The sequence below is a fragment of the Schistocerca piceifrons genome, chromosome 6, assembly GCF_021461385.2.
Source record: "Schistocerca piceifrons isolate TAMUIC-IGC-003096 chromosome 6, iqSchPice1.1, whole genome shotgun sequence".
NCBI classification, from domain to species: domain Eukaryota; kingdom Metazoa; phylum Arthropoda; class Insecta; order Orthoptera; family Acrididae; genus Schistocerca; species Schistocerca piceifrons.
Window position 1 is genome coordinate 528,823,435 of NC_060143.1, and position 13,001 is coordinate 528,836,435.

At 45.4% G+C, this 13,001-nt stretch overlaps 1 protein-coding gene across 1 annotated transcript in view; it reads left to right on the top strand.

The window, feature by feature from the left end:
• Positions 1-13,001, top strand: part of LOC124802583 (ribonucleoside-diphosphate reductase large subunit) — a 78,663-nt gene that overhangs the window by 23,226 nt on the left and 42,436 nt on the right. The window contains exon 5 of the mRNA XM_047263456.1: positions 12,366-12,568. Within this exon, the coding sequence (XP_047119412.1) occupies positions 12,366-12,568 (203 nt within the window). The remainder of the gene's footprint in view (positions 1-12,365; positions 12,569-13,001) is intronic.

Genomic DNA, 13,001 nt, shown 5'->3' on the forward strand with positions numbered 1-13,001 from the left:
ATCTCGTTAGCAAGTATTGTATTTAAACTTTGCTTAGTGTCATGGGGATAAGTAAGTAATTGGAATTGTTTACTTGGTTACAGCTTTCAGCTGTAACTTGCTTGTGGCTGCTCTTTGATGTTGATACCTGGTAATTTAATCTTAAGTGCCACTAAACTTAGGGAATTTCTTATTACTAGTATTTGAATTTTTATATAGTATCTGCAGATTTTTTCCCCTTAAAACAGCAGCGTTAGTTTTTGCACTTTGAATGGTTCTTACACTTTAGGTTTAATTTGTATACATAGTTATTGTTTCAATGACTTAAGCTTCTTTCTTCTTTTGCTTCTTTCTTCTTTTCTACACCATCTTTTCATCCCTTTCCTTTGCAGCTTTCTCATAGCTTACAATTTTATTGCCTTTTCCACCTCACTCAAAGAAATATGTGTAAATGACCTCCTTATAACTTTTACTTTCATTACAGAAGTGTTTCGCACATTGGTAATCGATCTTTAGGTTCTTTACTTTCCGTAGCTTGCACATACATAGTCTCTCACAATTTTTGTAGAATTATGGTGGTGTATCATAACTGTGGTTTTAGGTGAGAAGTGCAGTTGCTGGAAATGACTCTGTTTAACCTAAGAATGTAGACATGCAGGGAAGTTGACTGAAAGTGGTTTTTGTCTGAATTGTTAGTCATGTTCCACTGGATAATAGTCTCTTTTGCACCCTGCATCATATGATATGGATTGTAGCTCTGAGCATAAGGCAAGAGGTTGATTCTAGATCTGATCACTGAGAAGACTGTTGCACACTGGAGCTTTTGGCCAAAGCTTTCTTTAGACAAGAATGGAAAATGCACACATATTCACACAAGCACACACCTCTCGCATAATGACTGCTGTCTCAGCTGTTGAGTTGAACTAAAGCAGCAGTCTGGAGTGAGTTGGGGAAAGTAGAGGGTACGGGTGGGGAGAGAAGAATGCTGTCAGGCGGAGCATGCATGGACTAAAAGGTGGCAAGCAAGGCTGCCAGGTGCGGCTTGAGACTGTGAGGAAAAGGTGGAGGGAGGGTGGTGAATGGTGAGCAGAAAAGGAGAGGAAAATACCTGTGAGTTCACTGGCAGAGAGCGATCCACAATAAGGATGAGGGATGTCAGTTGGGAGGAGGTGATAGGACAGAGGGCCGAAAATGTTGAGTGGAGTCGGGGGGGGGGGGAGAGGGGGGGGGGGGGGAACGGTTGAAACCGCATACACTCTAACATCCGACCGGGCGGGGGGGAGAGGGGGGGGGGGACGGTTGAAACCGCATACACTCTAACATCCGACCACACTATATCAATAGTCTCATCTGCGTGCAATACACCACTACATGACCAAGTTGATTGTTAGTGCAGCTTATCATATGCCAAATTCTCTCCCCCCTGCAGGTCCGGGGATTAGAATAGGCCTGAGGTATTCCTGCCTGTCATAAGAGGCGACTAAAACGAGTCTCTCACTTTTCGGCCCTATACGTTCAGGTCCCATTTTCTGGTTTGACCTGGCACTTTCCAAACTCTGCAGAAGTGCGGGCCATATGGGGAAGGACGCCTTAAGTGGTGCACAATTTGTCCATAGTGCCATTAGCTTCTGTCTCCTGAATCTCTTGTCATCATAGCTTTGCATCTCCACCTTCAATTCAACTATCTGGGTGAGGACACTTCCCAGGGTATGTCATCTTTTTCCATTGTCTCCTGCCCTCTTTCACCCCCATGACAATATTGGATTTCTCTGCACCCAATATCCAGCACAGTACCCAGCCTGTTGTTGTGGGGGCCATCATGTACCCAATCGCAATCTCCTTTTGCAGTCCAACAACGAGCTCCACGCCATTGTAGAATGATGAGTTGTTCATTTCATCCGGCGTTTTTACAGGGGACCCAAAGACAAAAGGTTTGCTACTGGTGCCTTCATCTCGGCCTTTGAGGGTGATTCATTGCCTGAAAAGGTCAAGGTTATGGTTTACCGCTGTGACGTTAAACCATACGTCCCTCCCCCTATGCGGCGCTTTAAGTGGTGGAAGTTTGGTCACGTCTTCCCGCTGCACTTCCAGTGCCACAAGTCGAGACTGCGGACATACATGGCAGTCAGATACTCCACGTGGGCCTCCTCCCACTTGCATCAACTGTGGAAAGCTCCACTCCCTGTGCTTGCCAGACTGCCCAGAACTCCGAAAAGAGCGGAAAATTATGGAGTAAAAGACCCTGGACTGATTGACTTACCAAGAGGCTAAATGTAGATTTGAAAGATTACACCCCATTCGGTTAACGTTGCCATATGCTGCAGCTACTTCACCATCACTGTCCCAAGTGCCAGAGGTTCCTCACTCTGTGCCGTGAACAGTGGGCCCCCTGGACCGCAAGAATACATCCGCCCCCTTGGTGGTAGAGGGCAAATCTTCCTCCGTTGCTCCCGAAGCACCTAATTCGGGAGCAAGGCTCCCCAAATGCAGGGGACATCGCCAGTGGCTAAAGGAGCCAAAGACTGCTGGACGAAGAGCCTCACATTCTTCCTCCAAGCCTGAAGCTGCTTCGGAGAAGTCTTCCCAGCAAGCCCCTAAAGCGAAGTGAGGTGAGAGAGCAAGCAAACAAACAAAGTAGTAGTCTGCTAAGAAACAGGACCCTCTGGTGGCCCCAACACCACCACTCCCTTCCAGTTCTGCATCTGAGGGTGATGTGGAGATCTTAGCATCTCCTGAGGACATGGATCTCACTGATGCCTCATCCACCATAGCAATGGATAGAAACACTCAATGGGTGGCAGCAGGTGACCCTGAGGCATAACCTGCCTCCTTGCGCGCTTCGTGCCTAAACATCATCCTCCAGTGGAAATGCTGTGGTTTTTTCGACCACCTAGCTGAGCTACAGCAACTGTTAAGTTTTACACCTGCTTTCTGCATTGCCCACCAGGAAACCTGGTTCCTGGGAATGCAGGCCCCTGCCCTCCATGGCTATAAGGGATATTAAAAGAACCGTAGCGACTATTATAGTGTGTCAGGTAGAGTTCATGTCAATGTCCTGAACTTAGTATGTAGTGAACCCTGAGCCTCTGCGTCAGAGAATTAACCCCCCCCCCCCCGGGCCTTCACACTCTCAAATGGTGGATGGAAGGGAAAGTCCTGTCATTCACTAAACGCCACAGTGAACCCTATAATGCCCCATATACAGAGTGGGAGCTTCTCAGTGCCCTTGCATATTGCCCCGACACAGCTCCTGGGCCAGATCGGATCCACAGACAGATGATTAAACATCTGTCGTCTGACTGCAAGCGATATCTCCTCGTCATCCTCAACTGGATCTGGTGCAATGACTACTAACCGCAATGGCAGGAGAGCACCATCATACCAGTGCTCAAACCTGGTAAAAACGCGTTTTATGTGGATAGCTATTGGCCCATCAGCCTCACCAACATTCTTTGTAAGCTGCTAGAACCTATGGTGTGTCGGCGGTTGGGTTGGGTTGGGTCCTGGAGTCACGTGGCCTACTGGCTCCATGCCAGGGCAGTTTCCGCCAGGATCACTCTACCACTGATAATCTTGTGTCCCTCGAGTCTGCCATCCGAGCAGCCTCTTCCCGACGCCAACATCTTGTTGCCATCTTTTTTGGATTTACAAAAAGCTTACGACACAACCTGGTGGCATAATACCCTTGCCACATTGTATGAAAGGGGTCTCCGGGGCCCCCTCCCGATTTTTATTCAAAATTTCCTGTCACTCTGTACTTTCCGTGTCCAGGTTGGTGTTACACATAGTTCCCCCCCTATCCAGGAGAATGGAGTCCTGCAGGGCTCTGTATTGAGTGTATCTCTATTTTTAGTGGCCATTAATTGCCTATCAGCAACTGTAGGGCCGTCTTTCTCACCTTCTCTGTACGAAGACTTCTGCATCTCGTCCTGCTGCTCCAGTACTGGTGTTGCTGAGTAGGGCCTACAGGGAGCCATGCACAAGCCACAGTCATGGACTGTAGCCCATGGCTTCCAGTTTTCGGCTGCAAAGTCGTGTGAGGGTGACATGCACTTCTGTCGGAGTCGTACCGTTCATCTGGAACCACAACTTTACCTTAATGATGATCCACTCACTGTAGTAGAGACATATCGATTCTCAGGACTGGTTTTCGATGCCCGATTGACTTGGCTTAGTCACTGTCGTCAGCTTAAGTGGGAGTGCTAGGAGCACCTTAATGTCCTATGCTGCCTGAGCAACACCAACTGGGGTACAGATCGCTCTGTGTTGCTGCAGCTCTACAGAGCCCTTGTTCAATCCCACCTTGACTATGAGAGTCTGGTTTATGGTTCGGGGGCGCCCTCAGTGTTGAGTTTACTGGACCCTGTGCCCCACTGTGACGGAAGCTTTTAGGATGAGTCCGGCGACCAGCGTCCTGGTGGAGGCTGGAGTTCCTCCATTGAAGATTTGGCTCGCCAGTTACGTTGAACACGTTCATAGTTCTCCTGCGCATCCGAATTACTGTCTCGTTTTCCCACCCAAGGCAGTTCATCTGCCACATTGGTGGCCCAGGTCAGGGCTAACAATTGCTGTTCGCATCCGATCCCTTCTGTCCGAACTGGAGTCTGGGCCTGTACCACCTGTACTTGAGGTCCATTCACGTACACCTAGGCCGCAGTTTTTCCTGGACCTTTCACATGGCCCTAAGGACTAAGTTAACCCCGCAGCTCTCCGCTGTCACATCCTCTAGATTCTTGACATGCACCGAGGCCATGAAGTGGTTTACACTGACGGCTCGACGGCTGATGATGACATTGCCTTCGTCCCTGGACGACGTGTTGAACAGCATTCAGTGCTCGATGGCTGCAGTGTTTTCACTGCAGAGATGGTGGCTATATCTCATGCTCTTGAGCACATCCGTTCATGCCCTTCAGAGCCATTTCTTGTGTGTGCTGATTCCTTGAGGAGCCTACAAGCTATCGACCAGTGCTACCCTCATCACTGGGTTTTATCATTCAGTGTCAGTTTTAGTGCATGTCCTTTGTCCCTTTGTGTTCTACATCCTAGTGCTTTTTAATGTGTCGCAGAGTGGCTGCTCTCTTGTTTTCATCCCTTCTACCTGTTTCTTGCATCTATGGTTTTCTTGTCCAGTTTTGTCCATTTTAGTCTTTGTTGCCCTTCTGTCATTCTTGTGGTTTTCTCCTTTCTTCCAGCTGTGTTTTGTATGTCTTGATTATTTTACTCCCACCCTTGTGGAATTTTTTTAATCAGAACGAGGGACTGATGACCTAGCACTTTGGTCCCTGCCCCCTCTTTTAAACCAACCAACAAATCCACAGCACTGCCATCGGCACCCACTTGACATCCTCATATGCCATCTTGTTTATGGATCATCTAGATGAAACCTTTCTAGCTAACCAAAACCCCTAACCCTTTCAGAGGGTGGGCCACCTATAAAAACTACCATGCCATATGTTAGCTGTCACAATCATTGTACATCTTTTCCCCTCTTCCAGTGCAGGTTTATTGATGATATCTTCATGATCCTAACCCGGGGCCAAGATACCCTATCCTCATTCCTTCACAGCCTCAACACCTTCTTTCCTATATCCCCCAACTGCTTCTCAACCTAGTATGCCACCTTCCTTGGCGTTTACAACCACCTGTCTCATGGCTCCATTCACACCTTTGTTCACATGTAACACGTCAAACACCAAAAGTACCAGCATTTTGGCAGCTGCCATCCATTCCACACCAAAAAATCCCTTCCATGCAGCCATACCATGCTGGGACAGCATATATGCAGCGAAAAGGACACTCTTGCCCATTATGCTGAATGTCTGACAAGGGCCTTCACAGAGGCACTATCCCCCCTCCCCGCGACCAATCCACGATCCTATGCCGCATTCCCACATACACCTGAGTGCCCCTTTGTTGCCCAGTACCAACCTGGAATGGAATGAATGAACTACATTCTTTGCTTGGGCTTTGATTGCCTATCATCATGCTCCGAAATGATGGAACATTGTATCCAATATCCTTCCCACCCCTCCTGCCATTCAATCTCCAAAAAATCCTAGTCCATCCTTGTGCCACTCCCAATCCCAGCCCCTTGCCACATGGATCATTTCTCTGGGGGAGACCCAGGTGTAAGACTTGCTCAGTCCACCCACCCAGCACTTACTATCCCAGTGCTGTCACAGGCTGAGCCTACCCCTTCCGAGGCTGGGTCACCTGTGAAAATAGCCGTGTCATATACTGGCTCTGTCACAATCATTGTACGGCTTTTTATATTGGTGTGGCTATCAACCAGCTGTCCACCATGCTGAATGACCACCACCAAACTGTGCCCAAGAGCAGAGTGGACCACCGTATGGCACAACATAAAGCTGAATATAACATGCAGTATTTCAGTGGCTGCTTCATACTCTGGGATGTCTAGATCCTCCCCTCCATGACCAACCTTTCCGAATTGCACAGATGGAGTTATCCTTACAACACATTCTGCATTCCTGAAATTATCGCCGCCCCTACATACAATAACCTACAGTCCCCTCACTTCCATCCAACACTTTCTATCCCCTGTCCTATCACCACCTCACACCTGACATCCCCTCTCTGTTCCTATACTTTTTTGCTCACTATAACTACCCCCCCCCCCCCCCCATCTTCCCCGTTCCCACAGCCTCCCAGTGCTGGACCTGACAGCCTTATGATGCTGTTTTCTAATCCCTGTGCACTTTGCACCAGACAGTGCCCACCCCCACCCCCATTCAGCTAAACTGTGACCTACACTGTCACAGTAAAAGACACAAAAATAATTTTCTTGTGTGATGTGCATGTGGGTGGGTGTTCCAATGCCTGGTGCAAGTCTTCTTATTTGGCCCCACTTCGGCAACATGCACGTTTTTGATGATGAAATAATAACACAACACCCAATCTGAATGGAGAAAATATCCTACCCAGCCAAAATCGAACCCTGGCCCTTAACAGGCATTCATCTGTGCTGAGCACTCAGCTACAGAGATGGACTAATTTCTTGTAGACTTTGCCTCAGAGTACTCTGTTACACAGGTATTCAACTGGCTCCCATCATACATAAAAAAAAGAGATTGGGAATTCCTACCAGTTCAAAAGAAAATGAATGGCAAGTAGTAGTGTTCTTTGTAAACCTGCATGGCAAGTACTAATGTACTGCAACAGGGGTGTTTGTGTCACAGATGTAGGTAACCACTTAATTATACCAATGTAATCTAGTGAGTATTGAGCTGCAAATGAAGTTCCTCAGAAGTAGGATAGGAGTAATGAGGAGAGATAGTAAGAGGAATGAAAGAGTAAGGGAAATAGTGGAAAGAGGAACCCTTGCAGATCAAGATACACACATCAAGGCAAAGACGGTATAGGCACTTCAGGAGACAGGAAAGTGAGGGGATTCCCAAGGAGATACACAAAGGAAATGACCAAGAGGTAAACCAAGGGACAGATGGCTTTAATATGTGGAGGAGTGTATTGAGAAAGGATGTGAGAACTGGACCAGAGTGAACACTGAAAGGTGGTGGGAAAACAGGAGTGAGGCTTATGTTCCAAACAGATGATGATGATGATGATGATGATGATGATGATGATGATGATGGTTGAGCTACCAATAGGGGTACATAGTAGGTAAACATAAAGGAACAGTGTTGATATTGTAACCAAAGGACCACACAGTATGAAATGCATGTAGTATTGGAAGTGTTGCAGGGGTACCATGATAATCACATCCTTTCAAATTGTACTATCTGTAACATAAAATGGAGATGCTCAGTGGAATGATGAAGTTGATTGTGAATTGTTTCAGTTTAGGTAGAAGAAGTAACATGGCACTATGATTTGCGCCTAATCTTCGCTTGGTTCAAAATTAAAAAGTTACAATTATGTGTAGATTTAATTCTGGTCAAAAATAACTTATTTCATCAGGAGAAAGTTTTAAATCACAATCAAACTTCTGTCTGCAACAAATGGCTTGGCTGCTGCCTCCACGCCAGTATCAGCAGTACACCAAAGGAATAATACTACAGTGAGTGGTAATAGGGTCATATACAGAGGCAGGCAGAAAGGTTGTCATGTTGCCTCTGTCAGTGACACAGTTTATAAACGCTAAGGATGAAAAATTTGGCCTCAGTGCATCTGAATTTGTGTTGCAAAGTTTCTGTAGTTTCTTGTTTCAGGAAAGTGCTCAGTCATCCCCGTGTCCTTTCAGTGTTACTTCTTTCATGAACTGCCTTTTTCATTTTGCTGTTATTATGTATTTGTGTATTTATGTCCTTCGTTTCTTCAATTTAGAACAAGGTGTTCTGTACTTTGTACATGCAGCTATATGTAACATGTACAACTATTAAAGTTTCTTCTCTCCTCCCCCCCCCCCCCCCCAACCTCCTCCCTCCACCCCGGGGTTCACTACTCTTTTTAAGTACGTGCTTGGCTACCACGGGGTCCTGGCACGCCAGCCTTTGCAGCATTGGTTCCTCTTTCTGTCCCGCAAACCTACACTTTCTAGCAGATGGTCCTTGTGGTACAGACTCTACTTTTATTCAGTTTACAATTTTGGTCTTGTTTTCTACTTTCACTCCCAGCCCTATCTTCACCTTCCATTAATACAGGGTCACCATCGTTGGGTTTGACTTGCCATTTTTTCCAAATTTTATGAAGTGCATGTCGTGCAGGGAAGGTCATCCACTGTTGTGTATTCAATGCCTCCATGTCCTTCTACCCTGGCAGCCTTCCTTCCTATTGTCGTACTCCCAAAACCCAGCACAATAACCATCCTGTAGGGGGGGGGGGGGGGGGGTTGTCAAGTACATGGACATGGTAGCCACCTGATCACACAGGGATTGCACTGTTAGTGCCGGCGTTGCACATTCCCCATGTATGCCATGGAGTATGTGCCCGTCATGACTGTGGCATGTCTCAATATGGTCCAAGGCGTCATCTTTCACTGTGATCTTCAGCAACTTGACGATGAGCTGCAGACCAGCTTAGAGCGACAGTGTGTGCACTTCACCTGTTGTGCCCACAGGGGACCAAGGGAAAACAAGAGTTGCTACTGTGGCCTTCATATTGACTTTTGAGAGTGATACATTGCTTGAGAAGGTCAAGGTGATGGTCTACAGTGTGACATGAAACCCTATGTTCCTACTCCTATGAGATGCTTCAGGTGTATGAAGTTCGGACATATATCTTTCCATTGCACTGCTACCCTTGTCTGCAGGAGTTGTAGACATCGACTCCATGTGAATGTTCCTTGTGCCCCTCCCTCCATCTGTGTAAACTGCAGTGAGCTCCACTCTCCCTGTTCACCAGTTTGCTCTGTTTTTAAGCAAGAGAAGAAAATCCAAGAATATAAGACCCTGGACAAGCTCACATATCAAGAGGCCAGAAAAAAGTAAGCATCTAAATCCGGACAAATGACGCAATCTTATGCTACATCTGCAACGATGTCACCTTCACTGATGACAATGCCTTCCTCTGTTGTGTCTCTTATGGTGGACCCTCTGAGCCACCCACCAAAACCTGCCCCCAGGCAGTTGGGCCCCTTCTGTGGTTCCACCACACCCACCTTGGGAGCATTGGTTCCCCACCTGCTGGGAACGCCTCATCCTCCTCCGGCTTCTCTAGCAACGGAGAGACACCTGGGACTCTTCCTTCCATGGTTCCTGCTGCCTTCCACGGTTCCTGTTGGTCCACAGCCGTACACCAGCTGGTAGCTGAAGGAAGTATAGGTTGCTATCCACCAGACTTCTTGTTGCTCCTCTGTACCTGAAACCAATGCAGGTAAACTTTCTCACTCCTTATCTTCTAAGGAGGAGGAGGACAAGGACAAATAGGAGTCCTCTAAGACTAAACAGCTGTCAATAAAGAACTTTGATATGAAGGACCAGTTAAGAACACTGATGGGGGAGCATTTTAAGGAGCTTCTAAGTTGTGCAGACAACCTAGAGGAAAAGATGAGGTAAGTTCCGGAGGAACTCTGAGCATATCAAAATAGAAATCTGCAGCATCCCACAGTGGCTGCAATTAGGAGTACTTTGAGAAGCCAGAAAGATGAATAGGCTCCATTCTTAATCAACATAGCACCAGAACTCTTAAAATCTGATATCGAAAGTACTTCAAAATGTTCGACCCATTGCTGTGTATTTGGCTGGAAGAGAAATCCTAAAGGGGTGGAAAAATGGGTTTGTGGTTAAGTTTCCAAAAATGGAGAATCTGCCAGGTTGTAACAGCTCTCATGGTATTACATTTCTGTCGGTGCCCAGTAAGGTCCTGATCAGAGATATGTAAAATAGGATTAAAAATTCACTTGAAAATAGACTGCATAAAGGGGACACTTTTTGGGCACAACATAATTTCGTTGAGCTTATGTACACTCTTAGGGTCATATTAAAAAAAAGCAAAGAATTCCAGGCAACTATGTGTGGTATTCATTGATTTTGAAAAGGCCTTTGAGTCTATGAAACATAAAGTATGTGACAGGTGTCGCAGAAGTTTAGTATACAACAAAATGTCCCAAACATGAGAGATCTGTATAATGGCTACAGATGTTTTGTGTTCCACAAGGGAAACCTCACAGAGCCAGTAAGACGTCAACTGGAGTCCAGCAGTTTTATATTTTGTTACAAAACACTTTCTACTGGTCTATGACTTTGTTGTGAGCAGAATCACAGCAGGCAGGAGATGAATCCATGAATTCACTGAAAAAAGAAGCAGAGACTGCTGAATTGAAGATATATAAGTCAAACGAAGGAAGTGAGAGTAAATTCTGGGAACGTGGAAGTGTCGCTGTGTGTAGGGGAGCAGGAGGGGGAGATTATCAATTCAGTCATGTATCTGGATAGTGATGTGAAAAAACTAAAATCTGTATTTTTTAATACAAGTGTGAAGGCAGTCCAGTCCGTCTGTATGCTAGTGAAAGTTGGTTAGTAGACAAGAACAGAACATCATAGTTACGGAGTTTCATAAATGCGTGTCTCTGGCACATAATGAATATCCTGTGCCCAGAAAAAATGTGGAACAAAGCTCTCTCAAGAAAAACGAACCAGATTCCTGTAGAAGAACAGAATGCGAGAGAAAGTGGAGATGGCCAGAGCACACATTGAGAAAGCCAGACAGAGCAGTTGGGAGGAAGGCATCGGAATGGTATCTCCAAAGAACAAGGAAGAGAGGCTGATCTTAGAGATACATGGAAGAGAGTGGTGAATGGGGAAGCAAGGAGAGTTGACAAGACCTGAGTCGAACCATGTGAAATGGATAAAGACAAACATGGATGGCAAGTTATCCTGGGTGCCCTATGTCCCCATAAGGGCCAAATGAATTAAATCATGTAAGTTTACCAAAGAATTTTAAGAATCAATTTCACAGATAAGATACAAAGTGAAGCACTAATGGAAAAGATATGTGAGGATTGAAATGTTTGAAAGACACACAGCAGAAGGATTGGGTTAGTGGGACATGTGCTATGGTATATCCTGAAGCAGTTAACCTGGCTGTGAAAGGCGCAGTCAAGGGGAAATACTGATACAAGAGCAGGCTGGTCACCAGCAAATAAATAACACAATTAAGAGTTGTGAAAGAAAGGAAGTGGTAGCAATGTTTCTTAGGTGATAGCTGTACTGTAAGAGAAAAGTGTTCCAGGTCCACAATGAAGAAACGAAAACAAGGAAAGAAAGTGTGGGATCATAAGTAGAAGTAAGCTTTCGTACCAAGCACTAGTGTCTCAGTGCTGACATTTCCCTTATGTGTTACTTGTTCGTAGACTATAGTAAAGGTCTATGTTAAATTCTTGTGTGTTTTTGTAAATGTTGTAATTTTTACTGTGAATTGCATAATGTTCTCATGGTGTGTTGCCAGATTGTTGTTCCTGGGACAATAGTTCTGCCTAGCTTATCATTGAGCATTCTGTCATTCTGAATTCATGGGGACTGCCCTTCCTTTTATAACTGCTGATTACCCCTCCTGTCTCCTTTCCATGGCCGTGGCTTTCCATATGCCACCCTTGCCTATCTGAACCATTCATGGTGTTCAGGTTGTACCAGTGACTGAATTCCTGGTTTGTGACCCGAGTTGAGTTTCCTGAGACACTTGTTGAATTTAAGCCAAAATCCTGTGTCTTTCTCTGATTATAGCTGGCATGTCCATTAAGACAACTGAATCTCAACTGACTCTGTAATTATGCTACTATATAACCCTCACCTCTGAGCCAGGATTTCTGTAGCACTGCAATCCAGGGAGTGTTTAAGTTCCAGACAGTGTTCAACATGCCTCTAAGGCCCTACTGTCTGGCAGCATATGTGTGTGAACATTATGCAGCACCACACTGGCAATATGTAAGATCATTCTTATTGTGAATTATTTAAAATCTCTATGTTTAGACACTAGAACGTTCATATTTGCTACGCATTGATGGAAAAGTTGTTGAACGGCCTCAACATATGTTGATGCGTGTGTCTGTTGGCATACATGGTGAGGACATAGATGCTGCCATACAAACATATAATCTGTTGTCTGAAAGATACTTCACACACGCTTCGCCTACACTCTTCGGAGCTGGTACTCCTAGACCCCAGTTATCAAGGTAAGTATTGTGATAGTAATTTATCATTAAACTATAAAATTATGTGAATTACAGTAACAAGTACTTCACAGATGTTAGTAGGTGCTTTAGTCTTCCAACTATGAAGAATACTATAATAGAAGCTCGAAATGTAGATGAAGAATGTTCAGAAATTTAGTTTAAGCTGATACTTGAAATAAATAACTCCATTAACTTACAGTTTTAGGTCGTGAATATTATTTTGCTTTCGGCCTTCATTGCCAACAAAAAATTCTGTCATATCTGCATTTTTTTGGTCGGGGTCTTAAAGGCAGATTCTTTCCATGCTTAGATGCATTCCTTGCAGCCCTGTGGTCTGAGAAACCTGATTTTCTTGTTTAATATTCCCCACTCTATCCATCTCTCCTTCCCAAAGAAGGAACTAATAGTTACAAAGCTAGGATAACATTATCAC